We start from the raw sequence: 20511 nt of genomic DNA on the forward strand, positions 1-20511 counted from the left end.
ACAATTTCTGTTCTCATCCTGAAGCAAAGTTCTTAACCTGAGGTACTATTTCTGGGTTAGCGGAGTCTGTAACCTGAAGCCTATGTAACCTGAAGCGTATGTAACCCGAGGTACCATTGTATTTGTCAGAGGCAGCTGATGGGCAGAGCCATAGTCACACACCTGCTGCTTAACAGCAGGGGGGGGGCAGAGGCAGCAGGGATGTTGGAGCTGTGTGTTAGAGCTGGCAAAGCCAATCAAATTCTTGAACAATTGTGTCTTGCTCCTCCTCTACTTCCTGGCAATGCCACTTCTGGGAGAAGAGGGACTCAGTTGTACAGCTGCAAATAAAATGTTTTAAGAGTGTTGTAAAGTGTGTTATACAAATGTGACACTAGATGGCGATGGTGAGCTATGGCAAATTCAATATATTTTTTTCAAAACGTTTTTTTTTTTAAAAAAACAGTTTCACAGTGTGTGTGTTTTTTAAAAAACATGTTTCTACATTCCACCAAGGTATGCAGTGCTAGTTGCTTCCACTCTCAGTAGACCCCAGTCTACTTTCTGCTCACCCCTAATATATGCTTTGCTGATCCTTTCCCTCTTCTGTCCATTCACACCATACCTGCCATTTTCCTGTCGAAACACCAAAGTGGCTTACAAAGACAGAAGCCCACTCAATGTCTTTCTTGGGGCACTCCTCTGAACCCAGTGTCATTTTCCCCTGCCTGCCAGGGTGTGACACTGCTGTGGTCACCAACCTCACCCTGCACCTTCGAAACTATGGGTGCTTGCATAAAGTCACCTGGCCAGTTCACAATTGCTGAGACAGTTAAACCCAGGGTCTATTATTGACAAACATTCTGATGGTTTAAGTATAAATGTCATAAATAAAGTCACGCAGAGACCTACTTTGCATGCTTGCAGCAACAGCATCTGGCCATAGAGAAATCCCCCCCCCCCATAAATACTGTTGCTACATTTTGGATAGCAGAGGCAGATGCATGGCATGAGAATTAGCTAGCGGAATATGCCCCCATAGAGATTGCTAAGCAACACTTGACAGCAGTATATATAGGAACTCCGGCATTGTCTGCCGAGGTAAATTGCATTCATTTTCACACTGAAGCCCTTCAGTTGATAAAGATGGATGACCTATAGCTCCAGGCTTTTATAATGTCAAAGGAGAAGAGAGCGGGGGGCTGGGGGCCAGGGGCCGGGATACAAAAGAACTAGTGAAACTTATCTCATTCAGTTTGGTACCATGAGAAGGTAATAAAAGGTCGCATGCACATGAGAGTCCACATGGTTGTCAAGGCTGGACCTTGAAGCACAACAGAATGAATTTGCAATCTGCCAAATGTGAATACTGCTTGGTGGAATTGCAGGTGGAGGCTGAGGGGTGAGCTGGGTTCCATGATTCTATTATTATTATTTATTAAATTTGTATACCACCCTTCACCTGAAGATCACAGGGGAGTGGGCAAACAACAACAACAACAACAACAACAACAAATTATTTATACCCCACCCATCTGGCTGGGTTTCCCCCGCCACTCTGGGCGGCTTCCAACAAAGTATTAAAATACAGTAAAAACAAAAAAATATTTTCCTTCCAGTAGCACCTTAAAGACCAACTAAGTTAGTTCTTGGTTAAAGACTAACTTAGTTGGTCTTTAAGGTGCTACTGGAAGGAAAATATTTATTTGTTTTGACTATGGCAGACCAACACGGCTACCTATCTGTAACTTAAAATACAGTAGTCTGTTAAACATTAAAAACTTCCCTAAAGAGGGCTACCTTCAGATGTCTTCTAAAAGTCTGGTAGTTGTTCTTCTCTTTGACATCTGGACATAAAATACATAAAAACAACACACCCAGAAGCAAACCAATAACCTCTCCCACAAACACATATAGATACTTATGGACCCCCCCCCCAAGGTATTGTAGAATTAAGTTTTACAAAAACTGGTAGTGTCAATCTCAACCTAAACAGGACTGAATTCCTAGAATTTTGTGTCAGTGATCTACTTGAACTATTCTGCTTCAGCTAGGAACATCTGTTGACTGTGGAGCCGACAGTGCATGACCCGCAAGCAATGTGTCAGAAGGATTAGATATATATGATTACATTTCTTCTTCTTCTTCCTCTTCTTCTTCTTTGGCGATCACTTGTAGCCGAGTAAGATGGTCTTCCATGAACACGTTTTTAACAGTGAGTCCGTAAGTCACTGAGAAGGCTAATTCTGGATCCACATGTCCTTCCACAGTGGGGACATAGGTTTCCAAGTGGGAGTTGACACGGTGATGGTTTGCCTTCCTCTTAGCTCGCTTCTCCATTTCACCCTGAGTTCGTGCTTCTTCAAAGTCCATGACACCTTTGGTAATGGCTGTTCTCCAGTTGGAGCACTCGCAGGCCAGTGTTTCCCAGTTATCAGTACTTATGTTACATTTTTTAAAAGATTTGCCTTGAGAGCGTCTTTAAACCTCTTTTGTTGTCCACTGGTATTTTACTTTCCATTCTTGAGCTGGGAATAGAGTAGTTGCTTTGGCAGACGATAATCAGGCATACGTACAATATGACCAGTCCCAACGAAGTTGATGTTGAAAAATCTTTGCTTCTTCCAGTACACTGGCATTTGTTTACCTGTCTTCCCAAGTGATGTGTACAATTTTTTGATACACCATTGATGGAATCTTTCAAGGAGTTGGAGATGGCATTTATAAATGGCCCATGTTTTACATTTATATTCCTTCCTATAAGGATCTCAGCATGCATGGGCTACAGTCATACAGCAGTTTATTCTGTTTCCTTAACTCTTAATTTCTGCATTATATTTCAGCTTCCACATGATGTAAAAGTCACTTTGGAAATATAGCAGAGTATAGCATAGGTTTCCCACTCATTTACATGACATTTGCTTCCAGAAAAGCACCTGTTTGAAAATAGCACAGAAATGAAGGCTATGTTTCATTGTGTGAAAGCCGAAATGAAATGCAGAAATAAACTGTTAGGGAAGCAACAAGAGAACAGTGTAAAATGCTCCCTCACATTTTATTCTTACAAAAGGTTAGGCTGAGAGACTGTGAGTGTCCCAAGGTGGCCACTGAGCTTTGTGCCTGAATGGGGTTGGAACTTAGGTATCCTCAGTCCTAGTCTAAACATGTAAGCATCCCAGGTTATTAAGCCTGCAAGCAGGAATAGGGGCCTACTCATAAGAGGTTCTGTTCACCCTTGCCAACACAGGATGGGCGCTTTTATTTATCTACTTTTAAATTTTATTTTTACATTTCTACCCTACCTTTCATCTAAGGAGTGTAAGGTCACATGCACACTTTTCCTCTTCATAGCAACCCTGTGAGGTAGGCCTGGCTGGGACACTGCAATTGGCCCAAGGTCACCCTGTGAGCTACATGGCTCATTGGGGATTTGAACTCTGGTCTCCCAGATCCTAGTCACTACAGCGCACTGCATGCTACTTATTAACCAGAGACAAACCAAAAGCGGCTCACAGATTCAACTCAATAAAAACACAATAGAAGGAACATACATTACAGCCATAGCAATAAAAGCAATAGGTGTCCAAAATATGTTCCATGGAAGCAAAGGTTACTACAGATTGGCAGGTTAAAATATAAATAGTGGGAATGTAAATAAAAACAGAAAATGCACATGAAATAGATCCAACACTTTAGGTATTGTTTGTTGAGAAGAACGGCTTCAGAAGAGGTGCCTAACTTTCCTGCTTCAACTTCCCTGATCCTGCCTTGTATTATCTCATACCCAACGCAGGAACATAAGTAAGTTACCTTGTCCTGATTTGGGCCATTGTTCAAATTGCTCAGGATTGCCTACAGTGAGTGACAACACCCCTCTTCTTGTGTCCCTCTTCTTGTGTGTAACTATAAATAATATTTTTAGAATATATTTTTAGAATGGATATTTAGAATATATATTTAGAAGTAGATAGATAGTAGGGGAACATCATTCACTTAAATGGCATGAATGCATACAAGTGAAATGGATAAATGACGGTGTTGCAAATAATAAATTGCTTGCAGTATCTCATTTTTTATCCACTTTATTACGTAAAATCATGTATACCGTTGTAAGGAAGGCACCCAATGAGTCTAACACATATGCCAATATTGTAATTTGGATGGCTGGTAGTAGGTTTAGAGAGGAATTGGTACACAGTTCGGGAGTTATGACTTGGAATGGTTTTCATTTGTTTGTTTGTTTGTTTGTTTTGGCCAATAAAGAGCACTGAAAATTCTATGTGATACATTACTTGGAGGACTGGATGGACCATATTGTTTATTACTGGGGAACAGGTTGATGTGTCTTGCAGAGCAGTGTTAAGGCTCTACAGCAGGCTTTGCCAACCTGGTGCCTGCCAGATGTTTTGGGCTACAAGCTCCAACCACCACAGTTCTCTGAAGAATATCTGTACTCCATTCTATGGTCAAATTTGGAAAATTTGGAAAATGTCCCATATGCATCATCTAGGTGTGTTCCCCCCCCCCCCCCAAATTCCATCAAGTCTGTGCAATGAATTCTCCTGGGTGGTTTTCAAGCTTCCATAAACATCCAATATCTCCATGCAATAGAGGCAGGTTGGTAACTGGAAATGAACTATTTTTTGCGTTAAGCTCCCACAGTAATTTCACTATTGGTTTCTAGCACTGAAAACAAGTTCTGCCTGGGAACAAATCCTGGCTTGAGTTCAGGCCTTTGTGGACTCAAGCAGAGGACGGTTTGTGATGACACATCCTTCAATATTCAATCATGTTCCCTAGTATGTTTAAATTGTTCCAAAATGTCAGCATTTTGAAAGGTTCAGTATAGCCCAAGCCTCTGAAGCATCTTAAATCTACCCCTATTCATTCCATTCTACTGCACAAGAGAAGCTGCCAGTTCTTCACCAGTTTAGAATAACTCTGCTGGATGCAGAAGCAATGTATTGCAGTAGGAAGTATTCACCCTTCACCACAATCACTTTCATAGCATAGCACCTGAAATGAGCTCTGTCCTGGAAAAAACCTGGAAAAATTAGGGAAAAAACCAGGGTTTTCCTCGTTTTTTCCCCAAGCTGTTTTTTTTACTGAAAAATGGGGGGGGGGGAGTGTGTGGAATATTCAAACTATATCAAACTGGGTTTTTTCCCTTTCCCCCCCAAAAAAACAGTTTTGGAAAAAAATGGGAGTGGGGGGCAGGAAAAAACCTGCCCCCCCATTTTTCTGGTTTCCCCCCAGGCCTTCCCATCTCTCATCCTGTGAGAGGTTGTACTCATTTTTCTTTCACTTGCATTCAAACTGCTGTTCCACCTGCTAAGTTGCTTTTAATTCCCCATTATGCCAAGAAAGTGAATGAGCTGCTTGGGAGCTATCATGTTAGCCATCCGGGTCATCTCCAGATACCAAAGGTCCACCAGGGTGGGGGAATAAATCACATGAAGCAAGTGGAGTTAACTCTTCATTAGAAAAAAAAAACAGAATCTGTACAGGAGTGTCAGACCTAATGAGCACAGCAGCTCTTCTTTGGTAGGTCTTGCCTTTATGAAGCAGTTGTGTAGGCTGAAGCTCCTTGCTTCCCCAAAGCTGCCTAAGCCCCTTCCTCCCCAGGGTTTTAACCAAAGCAATCTGAGACCGCACCTGCATGCTTCTCTTTGCTCTTCCCACTTCATGCCTCTCCTGGTTCTGGGAGACCAGGGGGAAGAGGAGCTTGTCACAACAGGAGAAGGAGATACCTGGGCCTCTTCACCAACTTGACTCATCTCTGACTCTTGGCCTCCTTCATCCCAGTCTCTTGCTACACCTTCTAGCTCTGATTCTGGACTGCTCTCTGCCACAGGCTGCCCCCGCTCACTAAGCCCTGTTATCTCTTCAGCTTCTGACACATCCTCTTCCCAGTCTTCTCCCTCTGACCACTCATCATCATCGTCCCACCAATCCCCTGACTCTGAGCCTTCTTCCCTTGGGGGATCCCTAGCTGGTTCCTCCCACCATTCCTCTGCATCTAACCAGTCCATGACAATAGTTGTTTCCTAATTATATTTTCAAAACCATTATCATTATTTTACAACCTCTCCTCCTCCTACTCAGAACACATTCTATCTTGAGCTGAAAGGTTAGGACTCATTCTTTTTGTCCACAGATTTGTGTTCCTATGTTCCTGTTCGGTATACATCCTGTATCAGCTTCTGTTCTTTCTCAGTGCTTCATCATGAGGCCCAGAGGTTTATCTCTTTTCTCAGGAGCCTACTAGAAATCGATTCCACAATTTGTAGCGCACATTACACTCCTAGCTCCCCAGTGTATTCTGGAATAAAACTTTATTTTGTGTCTTTATGAAATAAACCCCAGGGTCATCTGCCCTTTCTATGTCCCGTTTAGATTTACGGGTGTAATTACACTTTGATATATATTATGGAGCATGGCACGTTTGTGTTAAAGAACATGCACTCCACATTTAAGGAGGAATCCTGAGAGATCTAAAAATTATGCACATGTTTGTGCATTTGAAAACATAAACAAAAACCCTGGCAGGTTTCTGATAAGTAATTAAAGGTAAAGGTAAAGGTACCCCTGCCCGTTCGGGCCAGTCTTGCCAGACTCTAGGGTTGTGCGCTCATCTCACTCTATAGGCCGGGAGCCAGCGCTGTCCGGAGACACTTCCGGGTCACGTGGCCAGCGTGACAAGCTGCATCTGGCGAGCCAGCGCAGCACACGGAACGCTGTTTACCTTCCCACTGGTAAGCAGTCCCTATTTATCTACTTGCACTTTGACGTGCTTTCGAACTGCTAGGTTGGCAGGCGCTGGGACCGAACGACGGGAGCGCACCCCGCCGCGGGGATTCGAACCGCTGACCATGCGATCGGCAAGTCCTAGGCGCTGAGGTTTTACCCACAGCGCCACCTGCGTCCCGATAAGTAATTAGCCACACACAATATTTTGTTGCACAAAAAGCAATTGTGCTTCTAGTTGGGAAAGAAGAACAGTCTTTCCTGCCATTCTTATGTTGCTCCAGGAAGTTGCTGGACTGGACTTGCGTAGGTGGTTTTTGCTTTGTGCTGTATTTATTTATTAACCAATTTAATTTCTCCGCCCTCTGCTTTTCAGCTAATGCTCACACAGTGGCCACAGCAATGTGCTGTGTTTTCCTGCAGTTAGCTCAGGTTGGTGTTCTCAAATGGCTACTCTCATTGACACCAGGCACTAACACTGGCTGTAGAATCTTGGGTTTTTTTAGGGACTTGCATGCAACTCTGTTTTCTGGTGAGACCTTGTTCCTGGGCACTAAAACTGAGTCCCTGCTCATTCTGGGTATCTACAAAGACCTTTATTGATGCACCTTCATTGACATAAAGCTCAAGTGTTAAGTTTGTACCTGAAAGGAACACAAGAGTTGCACTAAAGACGATTGGTTGGCCTGCCCTCCTCCATGCTTATGGTTCCACCATCAGCCATAACAGCTGATAACAGTGCAGGGACAAAAAAGACCAACTTTGCCATTACACAGGGCTTAGTGTCCTACTAAGATAAATGCTCATAGGACTGGGAGTTGAGAGAGGGAGAGAAAGTTAGGCCTAAGGATACTTTCATATATGAACTATGGTTTGCCCGTGATTTACATACTTTGGTGTAACTCCAGCATCCTCACTGAAATATGAGATTGGGTTGTTCTGCCTCAGACCTTGGAGAGCTCCTCCTGCTCCTAGTAGATTCCGCTGGAACACAGGAAACTGCCTTTTATAGAATTAGACCACTGGTCCATCTTTGCATTATCATCTCTGGCTGATAGTGGCTCTCCAGGGATTCAGACAGGGAATCTTATTTAGCCCTACTTGGAAATGCTGGAGAATGAACCTGGCTGTTCCCCTAAATAAACCCATGATTCGACTTGGTTTAAGAAAGGAAGGAAGAAAGAAAGGAAAGAAAGAAAGAAGGCAGCAAGCAAGGAAGGTGCTTTTATCCTGAACCTTTAGGGAATGCTGACATGTTGGTTGTGCATTCTGTTGCTCGTTTAGCTCATGCACACCCAATATTGAATTTGCATTGGATGTTTACAAAATTGCGGCAATTGCTAGGATGGCTATGCGCCCTGTTTTACAGAGGACAGCCATCTGATTGAATGGCTGTCCAGTCTAAATGTTGCTTAAAGATTAGAAAATCAGAGCAGGTGCCTTGAAATTGCCTATCAGCTGTTAATAGAACCTGCACACCAGGAGTAGCAGCTCCTGCACAGATACTCGGCAAGCGTACAGGCCACCTCTTCACAGTCTTCCTCACTATTGTGAGATTTAACGCGGTGTAGTGGTTAAGAGCGGTAGTCTCGTAATCTGGGGAACTGGGTTCGCGTCTCCGCTCCTCCACATGCAGCTGCTGGGTGACCTTGGGCCAGTCACACTTCTTTGAAGTCTCTCAGCCCCACTCACCTCACAGAGTGTTTGTTGTGGGGGAGGAAGGGAAAGGAGAATGTTAGCTGCTTTGAGACTCCTGAAGGGGAGTGAAAGGCGGGATATCAAATCCAAACTCTTCTTCTTCTTCTATTGCATCTGTACACATAAATCCTCCTCTTCCCTCACATAAATAACAGTATCTGAAGAAGTGTGCATGCACACAAAACCTCATACCAATAACAAACTTAGTTGGTCTCTAAGGTGCTACTGAAAGGATTTTTTTTTATAAATAACAGCAGCCGCTGGCTTGTTCAATTCAGTTGTTTATCAGGCACAGAGCTCTGTTGTGTTCTGTTTCCCCACTGAATACAATCTGGCACTTCCTTATTGGAGCATCTATTTGGTGTGGTCTGAGGCCTTGCCCTGTTACTGGCCAGCCCCTTGGACTCCCCTGCCCCCTGCCCCCTAGCACCTTCTCCCTGCTAGGCCTGGACTTGGCTGGGACTCCAGTCAGGCCCTCTTTACCCTCCTCCTCAGTTATAAGGACAGCCATGTCTCTCCCCAGCTGTTCCTCATCTGTCTTAGCATGCTGTACTGCAGGGAGGAGAAATGATGTGTCTTATCCAGCTGTAGGGTTGCCTCCCAGACATCTTCTGCCAACATCCCCTGTTGACTGGAACCTTGCTGCTGCATCCATGCGGGAGGAAATCCTTGGGAGCAGTAGGGTGGTCATTCACAAATGCATTTCCCCTATTTTGATACCTAGGCTTCTTTGCACCATCGGCAGGGAACTATATCTGTGCCCTCCCCTCCCTTGCACCCCTGATAAGGAGAGTGTGCAGACGGGCTCCTAGCCACTCTGGTCCCTTTCTGTGCTGTGCTGTTGGTGGTAGGTAACCTTGACAACCCGTAGGTATGCCCTTGTTGGTGTGCATCCTAAGTGGCTACCCTAGAATCAAGCAAGGGGTACAGAAGTGTTGGGAGACAGTTATCAAGCTGTTTGCTTCCAAATTACTGAATCTATGAGGGAAACACTTTTAGATCATAGAGAAAAGCCACAACGTTGAAACAGAGAAGTTTATTACGTTCATATCACTTACTTCAAGTTCAGGCTGTGCGCAGATTTGGGGGGTATGGGTGGTTGGAGATATTCAGCTTTGTCCTCATGATGGACCTGTGAAGTGAATTAGGCTGAAAGATAATAAATTGCTTAAGGCAACCTGGCAGGCATCATGCCTGAGCAGGAACTGGAACCCAGACTAAACCCAGCACTCCATCCACTAAATCACACAGGCTCTACAAGAAATCCCGTTCTTATTTTAAAGACCGCTCAGAATGAGTAACGCATTATATGCTACCACACAGTCACTTAAGCATTTAATATTCCTCTGAGGATTTTTTCTTGCTCTCTTTTATGTGTGTGTGTGTGTGTGTGTGTGTGTGTGTGTGTAGCTACACTCTGTCTTCATGTCAGATTATTTGGCAAAGCTGCGTTACCAGGACAAGGTCTTTATGAGTCATTCAATATGTGCTTTGGCTGAGCTGGTTAATTCATAAATATTTATAGTTCTAGCCCTGCAGTGTAGTTCATAAAGTTGGGTAAACTAAAATAATGCTACTAGTGATTACTTCAGTTAAAAATGAAATAAAAACCCTCTGCACTTGTATTTCTCTGTTTTAATCCTCTAAATTGCAGCTTCACAAGAAATATAAGCCACTGGAAGTTCTTTAAGTTATCATGCTGTTTTTGCTTAACTCGTTTGTTTCCTTTGGAGTTAGGTTTGCTGAATTATTAGAAATTGATTTTCAGATGCTTTGGAAATCCAAAATGCTCACTCTGTGTGCTGCACAAAATATTCCTGACTAGTATTTTATGGAATAAAAACAGGAGTCAGGAATCTTTGAATTTCACACAAAGTCGTCCCCTGCCCCCCGCCAAATCCAAACAAACAAATAATATCCAGCCAAGTGGATATTGGAGGTTAATCAATTTAATTATAATATAAAACTTTAAGGCAAAATCTTATCTTACCTTGAATCTAACCTTTTTCTAATTTAGTTAGACAAATTGCAATTTTAAAGTTAAAATTCTACATTTCCAGCATCCTTGTTACATGACTAAGTAGATGAGGCTGAAATAATTGAGCTACTCTAGGGGATAATAATTGAACATGTATGTCAGTTAACACTTGCCTTTGGAAAACCAGCTGGCTCATTAGTGGGTAGAGTCAGCTCCCACTTCAGAAATTCGCTCAGTGTGTGGAGGTTGGTGGGGCAGAGCTGGAAAGATGAGCATAAGGCCAGGTTCAGGGAGCCCAGCCTCTTTAATCACCTGCATGGAGTGATTAAACGATTAATGCACGGAGGAGACTTGTGAGTTCCAGTCCAAAGCTATTCATCCTGATGCAGGGGGAAAGGAGAGGCACTACCAGAAAATAGTGAGAAGTAAGGGAAGCTTCAAGCTGACACTAGAAAAGCAGCACGCGCGCGCGCGCGCGCACACACACACACACACAAATGAGCTACAGAAAACATGCACCTAAAGAGAAGCAAACTGATACTGAATTGCTAAGGTATTTTTTATTTTTACTTTGCAGAATAAAAATAGATTAACACCCCCACCCACCCACACAATTATAAGATGTTTGACTAAACAGGTTTCCTTAAAATGCTAACATACATAGGTATACAAATATCAAAGCTATAAAATAGAGATTTTCCTTACCAAAGATATCCATAATGGCATTTATAATTATTTATTTTCAAAACTAACACCTTAAAATTGCCAGAGGGCAAGAGGAGTAGTGTCAAGAGTTAAAACAAAAAAAATTCTATCTTTATATTGCAAAAAAATGGTTTAGAAATTCAGTACCAGTTTGCGTGTGCGTGTGTGTGTGTGTGTTTCCCTGCAGTCAAGCATTCATCCTTTACCAGACAAGATATTTTCTTCACTGTGTAACAATCTTCTGAGTGCCTGCAAATAGGTGATCTGTATGGGGAAACCTGATTTTTTGCATGCAGATTGCTATTGTTGTTATCACAGCAAAAGAAATAAGGAAAATAACGTTCCAATGAGTCTTCAATCAGATACCGCCCGAGAGTTATGCGTAGGACCCAGCTGAAGCGCTGCCTTCTCGGCCTCCCATCATTCACAGCACACTTACTGCAAAAGCTGTGCTTTCATACAAACAGCAACAACCCATGCTTCTGTCTCATGTATATGCAATGTGCCTTTAAAATATTGCTTTCCCCCAGTTTAATAGGCTTCTGTGTCAATCTCATTAGCCTATGTGGAGCCATAGCAGCGCTGTTCTGTTGAGCAAAGCAAAAGGACAAATCCATCTCTCCATATGTTTAAAGGCTTGATAAAGGCAAGGTTATTTGCTTAATGGGTACCGATCCTTTGCTGACGTTCCCACAACCTGGTAGGCAAGTCATGGTATATACCTCCCTGCCAGGTGGAAGCTAAACGGTGTGAAAAATCTAAATAAATATATAAATAACACGGTTGCATTTCATTTGGTTCTTTGTACTTAATGGATAGGGGACCTTTTCCTTGCAGAGGACTGAATTCCCTTGCAGGCAACTTTCTGGGGCCTGCATGCAAGTGGTGAGCAGGGCCAGGGGCTAAAAAGTGGGTGGAGCAATTGACATTGAACTGGCCTTCCCTTTGAACTGTGGCTTGTTCCCTCGTCCCAGCCACATAAAAGTCAGAGCCCTGCTCTCCACCCACAAGATGGAGCAGAAAAGCATTGCCGTAGTTCAAGCCATGCAAAAGTACTTGACAGGTGGTCCAAGGAGAGTCCCAAGGGCTTGGAGAACTGCATTTGGCTCTCGGGCCTAAAGTCTCCCTCCCTGCTGTGCATCCTTAGCCCTTTTCAGATGACGTGCAAGCATGCGGCAGAAGGCCTCACCCTCACCTGTTTATGTTCATTTGAAAACCTGTTTGCGGGCCACATATGTAAAACTGTATTTAGGTTGGGGGTGGGGGTGGTCTCCCATGAGATCTGGAACTTTGCTTTTTCAGGCTGCCTTTGGGCTCATCAATGAACATGAGTAGGTTTGGAGTGTTGCCCCCCAACACAAATCTCCTCCCCTCCGCCTGAGATCATTCCACGGCATCTGAAAATATTCTTAATCTGATACTATCCAGTCGAAGCAAAATTTGGAACACCCCGTTCTACCAGATGGGGAAAAAAACAACAACAACCAAGCATGCTTTCCGTTTCTTTTGCATAAAAGCGGCCTTAAACAATAAATAATGTTTCCACACATTCAGAGTCAAATCCTATAAATCCTGTACAGGACATTTGTTTGACTTTTGGCTCTTCTTGCTTCTTTCATGCTCCATTGCTGCGTTCAGCTGAAATAAGTGCTATGTGGGACCTTCATTTTTTTACTCTCTTGTTTTATGTGAACACCACATGCACTTAACGCTTTCCTCTCTTTCTCCTTTTTTTGCATAGGGGTATGGGTGGGTGGCTGGGGCTTCTTGCCTTTTGCTATGAAATCGTTTTCCCCCATTTCTATTCATTCCTCATCTTAGGGTTTCTCATCCTCTGACGTGCGAATGTAACTGCCACAAGTTCACCCACTGCATCTTCTTGTGAATGCCTGCAACGCACACAAGGCTCAGACATTATGGGGACAACTCAGGTACTGTTAACCTCCCGGGACAAATGCTTCTTTTTGCACTGAAGTCGTGCAGTTGCCCAGAAAATATGCCGTAACAAGTACTTGGGGAATGGTCACTTGCACTGGTTTAACTCGGTTGCTCTTGGTTTATGTCGAGTAGCCTAAAAATGGATGGGCTGAGGCTGGTGAAAAGGTAGTTAAAATCGAATGTGTATACTGGTGAGGCTACTGGTTCAGAACTATGCTAGCATGTCTCCAGTGACTGTGGGGTGGGAAGTCCATGTGCAAATAGCATGTGCAGTTCTCAAGATTGCTCATGTAGCACAACTGCTGCTGCTGGGCAAATGTGCTCAACGCAGCTCAACACCTATAGAACAGTAAGCGAGACCTGTCCCCTGTTCATTAGAGCAGGCTTGGGCAACCTTGGGCTCTTCCTTATGATGCTGGACTCTCCTCTGCCCCAGGTAGCATGGGATGATGGGAGTTCTGGTCCAGCAACATTTGGAGGGGCCATAGGTTCCCTACTGCTGCGCTAGTGGGATGGTGAGAAAGGAGAGGGAGAAGTGCCATATGGGAGCTGCTGTGGGTAAGAGGAAGAATAGTAATAATAAATAAATAAATAAATAAATAAATAAATAAATAAATAAATTATTATTATTTATACCCCGCCCATCTGGCTGTGTTTCCCCAGATACTCTGGGCGGCTTCCAACAAAATATTAAAATACAATAACCTATTAAACATTAAAAGCTTCCCTAAACAGGGCTGCCTTCAGATGTCTTCTAAAAGTCTGGTAGTAGTTTTTCTCTTTGACATCTGGCGGGAGGGCGTTCCACAGGGCGGTTGCCACTACCGAGAAGGCCTTCTGCCTGGTTCCCTGCAACTTGGCTTCTCACGACCACCAGAAGGAGGGAACCGCCAGAAGGCCCTCGGCACTGGACCTCAGTGTCTGGGCAGAACAATGGGGGTGGAGACGCTCCTTCAGGCATACTGGACCGAGGCCATCCAGTATCTCCTGGCAACTCAAGCACCTTTAGTTAGGGTTGCCATATGTTCGTAATTCCCTGGATATACATGGAATACTGCGGTCAGAAGCAGTGTCCAGGAAGAAATCAGGAAATGTCCAGGAAAATCCAGACGTATGCAACTCATGTTGGCAGTCTCATTTTTCTCCAATTTTCATGAAAAATAGCTCAAAAATATAAACAAAAGATATATAAAAAAGCATTTATACTTAATCTGGGACATATTATTACAGCCCTCCCACCTCACCCAACGATCTCCCAAGTGGCATTGCAGCTGTACAGCAGTGTGAGGCAGGCTGGGTCAAGATTTGACTAAGTGAGCTTCAAAGCCAAGTGGGAATTTGAACCTGTATTCAATTTCCAGTACTGTCTAGCCACTGCTCTGCCATGACTCCCCAGAGCTAAATCCACCAGCAAGCCAAGAATCATGGCTTTTAAAGCAAAGCAAGGGGTGGGAGTGGGGAGAAGCGTCTTAAGGAACTCATGCAGGGTAACAAAGTCCGCCTGAAAAGGTCAGCCAGTAAAGGTCAAATAAGACTTATGTGATTCCTCCTCCCTTGGGCTAATAATACCTTATAAAGAGGGGAAATTTATATCAGTGAAAAGCCATAAGAGGAAAGGGTTATGTGCCCTCTTTCCTCCCTTCTCCGATCTTCAGAGCAACCCAACGTAGCTGCTAGTTATCAAACCAACAATTTTGGGTGTTCCTGGTACCTGATCTCCATTGTCATGTCTGGCTTGGTCCCGCATATGGAGGATGGAGAAGTCATTATTCAGGTCCCCAACTTCGGCTGACGTAGTCCAGGGGAAAGTTATCTAATGATACAGAGAGATGTGTTCCAAGTGCGATGGGTCTGTGTTGGACTAGACCTGGGAGACCAAGGTTCAAATACTTCGTCAGCCATGAAGCTCACTAGGTGACCTTGGGCCAGTACCACTCCTCAGCCCAAGCTATCTCACAGGGTTATTTGTTGTAAGGATAAAATGGGGTGGGCAGGGAAGAACCATGTATGCAACTTTGAGTTCCTTGGAGGATATAAATGTAGTAGTGAATAAACTAAACAAGTGCACCAGAATGCAGGGAGCTTATCCCCACACACTTGAGAGCAGCCAGTATCCCAGTATCGTGGGTGCAATTAGTGCCAGCACCGTCAGTTAAGAGTTTGGGTGTAATCTTTGACACCTCCCCTTCCATGGAGGCACAGATTGCAGCTATAACAAAGGCGGCATTTTTTCATCTCCGCCAAGCTAAGCAGTTGGCTCCTTACCTCTCTCGCCCTGACCTAGCCACTGTGATCCACGCGACGGTCACCTCCAGACTGGATTATTGTAACTCGCGCTATGTGGGGCTGCCCTTGAGACTGACCCAGAAACTCCAGCGGGTGCAGAATGCCGCGGCGAGACTCCTTACGGGGTCCTCGCTGCGAGATCACATTCACCCAGTGCTATACCAGCTGCACTGGCTCCCGGTGGAGTACAGGATCAGGTTTAAGGTGCTGGTTTTGACCTTCAAAGCCCTATATGGCCTAGGACCCTCATACCTACGGGACCACCTATCCTGGCATGTCCCACAGATGAACTTACCGTCTTCAAACAAAAACATCTTGGCAGTCCCAGGCCACAGAGAGGTTAGGATGGCCTCAACCAGAGCCAGGGCTTTTTTGGCTGTGGCTCCGATCTGGTGGAACGCTCTGTCACAAGAGACTAGGGCCCTGTGGGACTTGACATCTTTCTGCAGGGCCTGCAAGACAGAGCTGTTCCACCATGTCTTTGGCCAGGGCAAAGCCTGACTCCCTCCTTTGGCAATCCTCACAGAACTCTAGCCCAATGGTTGCCATTAATCTGATTTGAATTAATTTTATAATGAAATGATTTTAGAATGTTTTATCACTTTATATCACTTTACTGTTGTTAGCCACTCTGAGCCCGGCTTCGGCTGGGGAGGCCGGGATATAAATAAATTATTATTATTATTATTATTATTATTATTATTATTATTATTATTATTAAGCTTCAATTTTCAACCACCCCAGCCAACGTAGCCTATGGCCAGCGTTGATGAGAGCTATAGTCTACAACATTTGGAGGACATCAGGTTGGGAAAGGCTACCGTAAAATACCTGTCTGCATCTCCACTGGTCCAAACTTTGAGTTGCACCATAGAACCATAGAATTGTAGAATTGGAAGGGACCCTGAGGGGGAATCATCTATTCTAGTCCTAACCCCTGCAATGCAGGAATATGCAGCTGTCCCATATGGGGATCGAACCTGCAACCTTGGTGTTATCAACACCATGCTCCAACCAACTGAGCTATCCCATGGCACCCCTTCTAAGCAGACTGCCAGGTCCCAGGACGTCCCAAAACAACATTTATCCTGACTGCCCTATCTCTCTTCCCAACACAGTTCAACATTTATGGGGAAAAGATTGTTCTCAAATTAGCTGGCTGATGGTGCGTTACTTTAATTTAGTTGGGCTGATTGTTTCTGATGTAGTAATGACTTAAGTAATTAATCTATCTCATGCTTTTATCATAATTCCCTCACCCTTAACATTTTTGGTGCTGCTGAAGACTTTAATGCATTGCAAATACTCAGAAACAAGTGCTCTGAAGCTCATGTTTTTTTAAAAATCATATAAACAATACTACAGCAGCACCCCCTAGTGTGTGCTTAACAAAAATGATCATGATATTGTTAATAAATTCCTTTTTGCAAAGCCTGTGTGTGTTCATAAGGCGCAACATCATTCATTCACGTGAGCAAATGAGCAGCCTAGCCTGATTACAGGGTTTGCTTTGTTTTAGGCTTTTAGCTTAAGAATGTTTTCAAAGCTGCTTTCTTTTATGCTTGTGTTTTATCTACACAAAACTTCTTGCAAAACAAAAATCAGGTTTGTAAAAAAAAAAAAGCTCTTGGAGACAGCATATTATGAGGGCTAATTGATTAGCAGGATTTTGATTCTTGTTATGGTGGTGGTTGAACTCATTGTATTTCTGTTACTAGCTTTCTTTCATTAGAATGATGTCAACGTAGTGTTGCACACCACCCGCAATCTCCCAGCGGTGCCAGATTCCAAGAGTTCTGGGTGCTTACCCTAGGTTCAGTTTCCTTGGAATGAGGGACAGCGGACACTGTGCTGTCTCTAGGATATATGGTTTATTGACACATGTATACAAGCTAAGTCTTAAGATGGAGGGGCTCATGGCATTAGCACCCTAGGAGGTCATGCTTCTCCCATAGCCTTGGGTTCAAGAAGAATACTCTCAGGCTTCTGGCTTCTTCTAGCTCAGTTCTCTCTCAGCACCAGTCTGATGAAGGAGGGACCCCTCATTTGCCCTTTTGTCACAGAGCAACTTCCATTCTGGCCCTTGCTTGGCTCATTCAGCAAATGATTTGGGCCCTTGTGGATCCAGGAACCAGAAGGGACTCAGACATCATGCAACCTACCCGCCGCTCTCCAAACTCACAAAAACAATATAGCAGCTCACACAAAAATCTTTGCACTGTGCACACAAATGCAATGAAGTGTCTTACACATTTCAGAGGAACTGACCGTGAATGTAGCTTTATACTTTGAATATACAATGTCATCTTGAAAGACAGAGCCTGTATGCTAACGGATAACAATTCATCATAGGGCTGGATTCATGTAATGTGTTCCGCTAGTGGAAGCCTGTGCAAGGACTTATGCAAATCTAACAGAGGTCCCCCCCCCTTATCCTCCCATGTGCCCCTGCACTCCTCCCCCCAATCAGTTTGGTTTTTTTGTTGGGAGAACCAGAGAAGAGCACACGGGGGGGGGGAGTCACCTTCCATCTGCCTGGCTGAAATGCTTGCAGGGACAGAATGATTGCCACAGCGCTACGTTGAATTCCTCCCATCACCTGCAATTAAAGTTCATTGCTGCTAAGGATTCATTTACAGGAAGAGCCCCTAAATTTTATTAGCAGAATAAGTCTTGATTTTACTCCACATTGCATGTTATGCTGTTGATTCAGGGTGGGGGAAAGTTTGCCCCCCCCCCATGAACACGTACTGTTACTATATACAGTGGAACCTCGGTTTTCGAATGTAATCCATCCCGGAAGACCGTTTGACTTCCGAAACATTCAAAAACTGAGGTGCAAAGGGCAGCCTGCAAATTTGCAGAGAAAATCGAGAAAAATACAGTAGTACCTCAGCGGAAGCCATTTGACTTCTGAGGCACATTCAAAAACGGAAGCGTTTAGTTCCGGGTTTTCGGCGTTCGAGTTCTGAAACGTTTGTCAACGGAGACGTTTGAAACTCGAGGTACCACTGCATTTTTTATTCCTGATCTTCTTCCAAGGAGCTCAGGTGTTACATGCCTCTTCCTCCCTCCTTTTATCCTCACAACAACCCTGTGAGGTAGATTAGGCCTAGAAAGTGGCTAGCCTATGGTGACACAATGAGTTCCACCTCTGAGTGGGGTTTTGAATCCAAGTCTCCCCCAGTTCCAGCCCAACATTCCAACCACTACTCTGTTCTGTTAGATATTGTAGTTTAGTTACCCGACTAATTTGCAATTTATTAATGCAACAATTATGTTACCATTTCCCACCAGCTGGAACTTTCAATGGAGTCCATCACATTTGACCAGATAGATTAGCTTCAGGGAGTTGCCACATGACCTGGTTTTGAAATTCCCTTTATAATAATCATAATAATCATAATAATAATTTATTATTTATACCCCGCCCATCTGGCTGGGCTTCCCCAGCCCCTCTGGGCGGCTTCCAACAAAATATTAAAATACAGTAATGCATCAAACATTAAAAGCTTCCCTGAACATGGCTGCCTTCAGATGTCTTCTAAAAGTCTGGTAGTTGTTGTTCTCTTTGACATCTGGTGGGAGGGCGTTTCACAGGGCGGGTGCCACTAACGAGAAGGCCTTCTGCCTGGTTCCCTGTAGCTTTGCTTTTCGCAGTGAGGGATCCGCCAGAAGGCCCTCGGTGCTGGACCTCAGTGTCCAGGTAGAATGATGGGGGTGGAGACGCTCCTTCAGGTTTGCCCAACACTCCCCTGCAACAGTTCTAAACAGGTGTAAACCAAAATATATATTTCAGCACTGTTTTAGACTGCCATTCCATGGGGTAGTATGTGTTGTCGTCTTGCTTATCGCTGAACTAAGCCCCCCCAAATCCATTTGCACCGTATTTCAGTTCTCAACACCAAACAAGTTCTAAACCATTTTGGTTTTCTTTGCTTTTCCTTACCAGTGATGGTTCTTTCCTCTAGTGAAGGTGTCAATGTGCCAGGCTAACATGCGGCAGTGTGCTCGCCCTGTCCCTGCAGCTCCTTCCTGTGCCACTGTGGTAATATTTCACCCTCCAGAACCATGTGGGCAGAGCCAGTCGTGTGGATCCTTCCCATCTGATTGTTACCTTCTAAGGAGAGGAGCCCATGACCAGGCAAGAAAATCCTTGCAGCCATTTCTCCACCCATGCAGTTGTATGCTTCCCAATGTTACCATAGCGAAGGAATAGGGAGCGCTTTTTTGCAGCCTGAGGGCCTCATTCCATTCCAGGCAACCTTCTAGGGGCCGCATTCTAGTGATGAGTGGTGCCAAAGGCAAAAGTAGGCAGAGCAACATGTGCGGGTTTTACCTTTGTGCAACAAAGGTTAGTTTATTCTCAGACCTGTCTATCCACCTTCGAGACAAATAAGGACAATTATCAAAGCAGAAACATGCAAGGAGGGTGGAAAGCAGGACTGGTGATGGGTGTGTCTTGGGGGAAATAACATGTGTGCGACCAGAGAGAGAGAGAGAGAGACACTTCCTGGAGGGCTTACCGCAAGGAGGAAGTTATTCCCATATCTGATTTAAACAAACACATTTCTATTCCCTCCCGCAGTTGTTTATCAGTTACCCATTTATAAAGCCTTTAATGCCACGTTACTATGTATTTTTCTCTGTTGGGAGACTGACCGTATTCTAAAGCTACCGCAGAGATTGTAATCAGCAGTAAACGAGTGTGTCAGTTTAATCTTCAGCATTAAATGCCCTTAGAAGATTATAGAAATATTCACAAAGACCGAACAACAAGAACCACAGGATCGCAATGGCTCCCGATCAAAATATACTTCCCTAGAAGAGCTGAGAAATATCTTCTTCCAAAGTTTTTGCTTCTCTCATGAATAGACCCCCCACAAAAGAACCCCACATTTCCCAGTCTAGTAATGATAATTGCTGCTGACTCCATTCCCATAGTTGATCAGGACTGCTTGTATGGACTAAAAAGAGAGTCCTGTGTTAAATAGCTCTAAAGATGGCTTTGGAGTTGATTAATATGTGTGAAAATGTAGGTATAATGGAATGTACTCCATTAAGTTATCTATCAGCTGGCAAAGAGTGTAAAACTGTTTCAACCTTTTTTAATAAGATAATAACTGGCACTAACCAATGGTTCTTAATTGCTCATTTCCACTTACGAATAAGAAGAGCCA

At 44.0% G+C, this 20511-nt stretch overlaps 1 protein-coding gene across 3 annotated transcripts in view; it reads left to right on the forward strand.

Annotated features, from left to right (window-relative positions):
- The window catches only part of DLGAP2 (DLG associated protein 2), a 403016-nt gene that overhangs the window by 23004 nt on the left and 359501 nt on the right, over window positions 1-20511 (forward strand). The window contains exon 2 of one of the 3 annotated variants that reach the window (XM_053380806.1): window positions 12929-13038. The exons of the other annotated variants lie outside the window; for them this stretch is intronic. Within the exon in view, the coding sequence (XP_053236781.1) occupies window positions 13024-13038 (15 nt within the window). The 5' untranslated portion in view covers window positions 12929-13023. The remainder of the gene's footprint in view (window positions 1-12928; window positions 13039-20511) is intronic. 3 annotated transcript variants of the gene reach the window in all.

The sequence above is a fragment of the Podarcis raffonei genome, chromosome 3 (genome assembly GCF_027172205.1).
Source record: "Podarcis raffonei isolate rPodRaf1 chromosome 3, rPodRaf1.pri, whole genome shotgun sequence".
Taxonomy (NCBI): domain Eukaryota; kingdom Metazoa; phylum Chordata; class Lepidosauria; order Squamata; family Lacertidae; genus Podarcis; species Podarcis raffonei.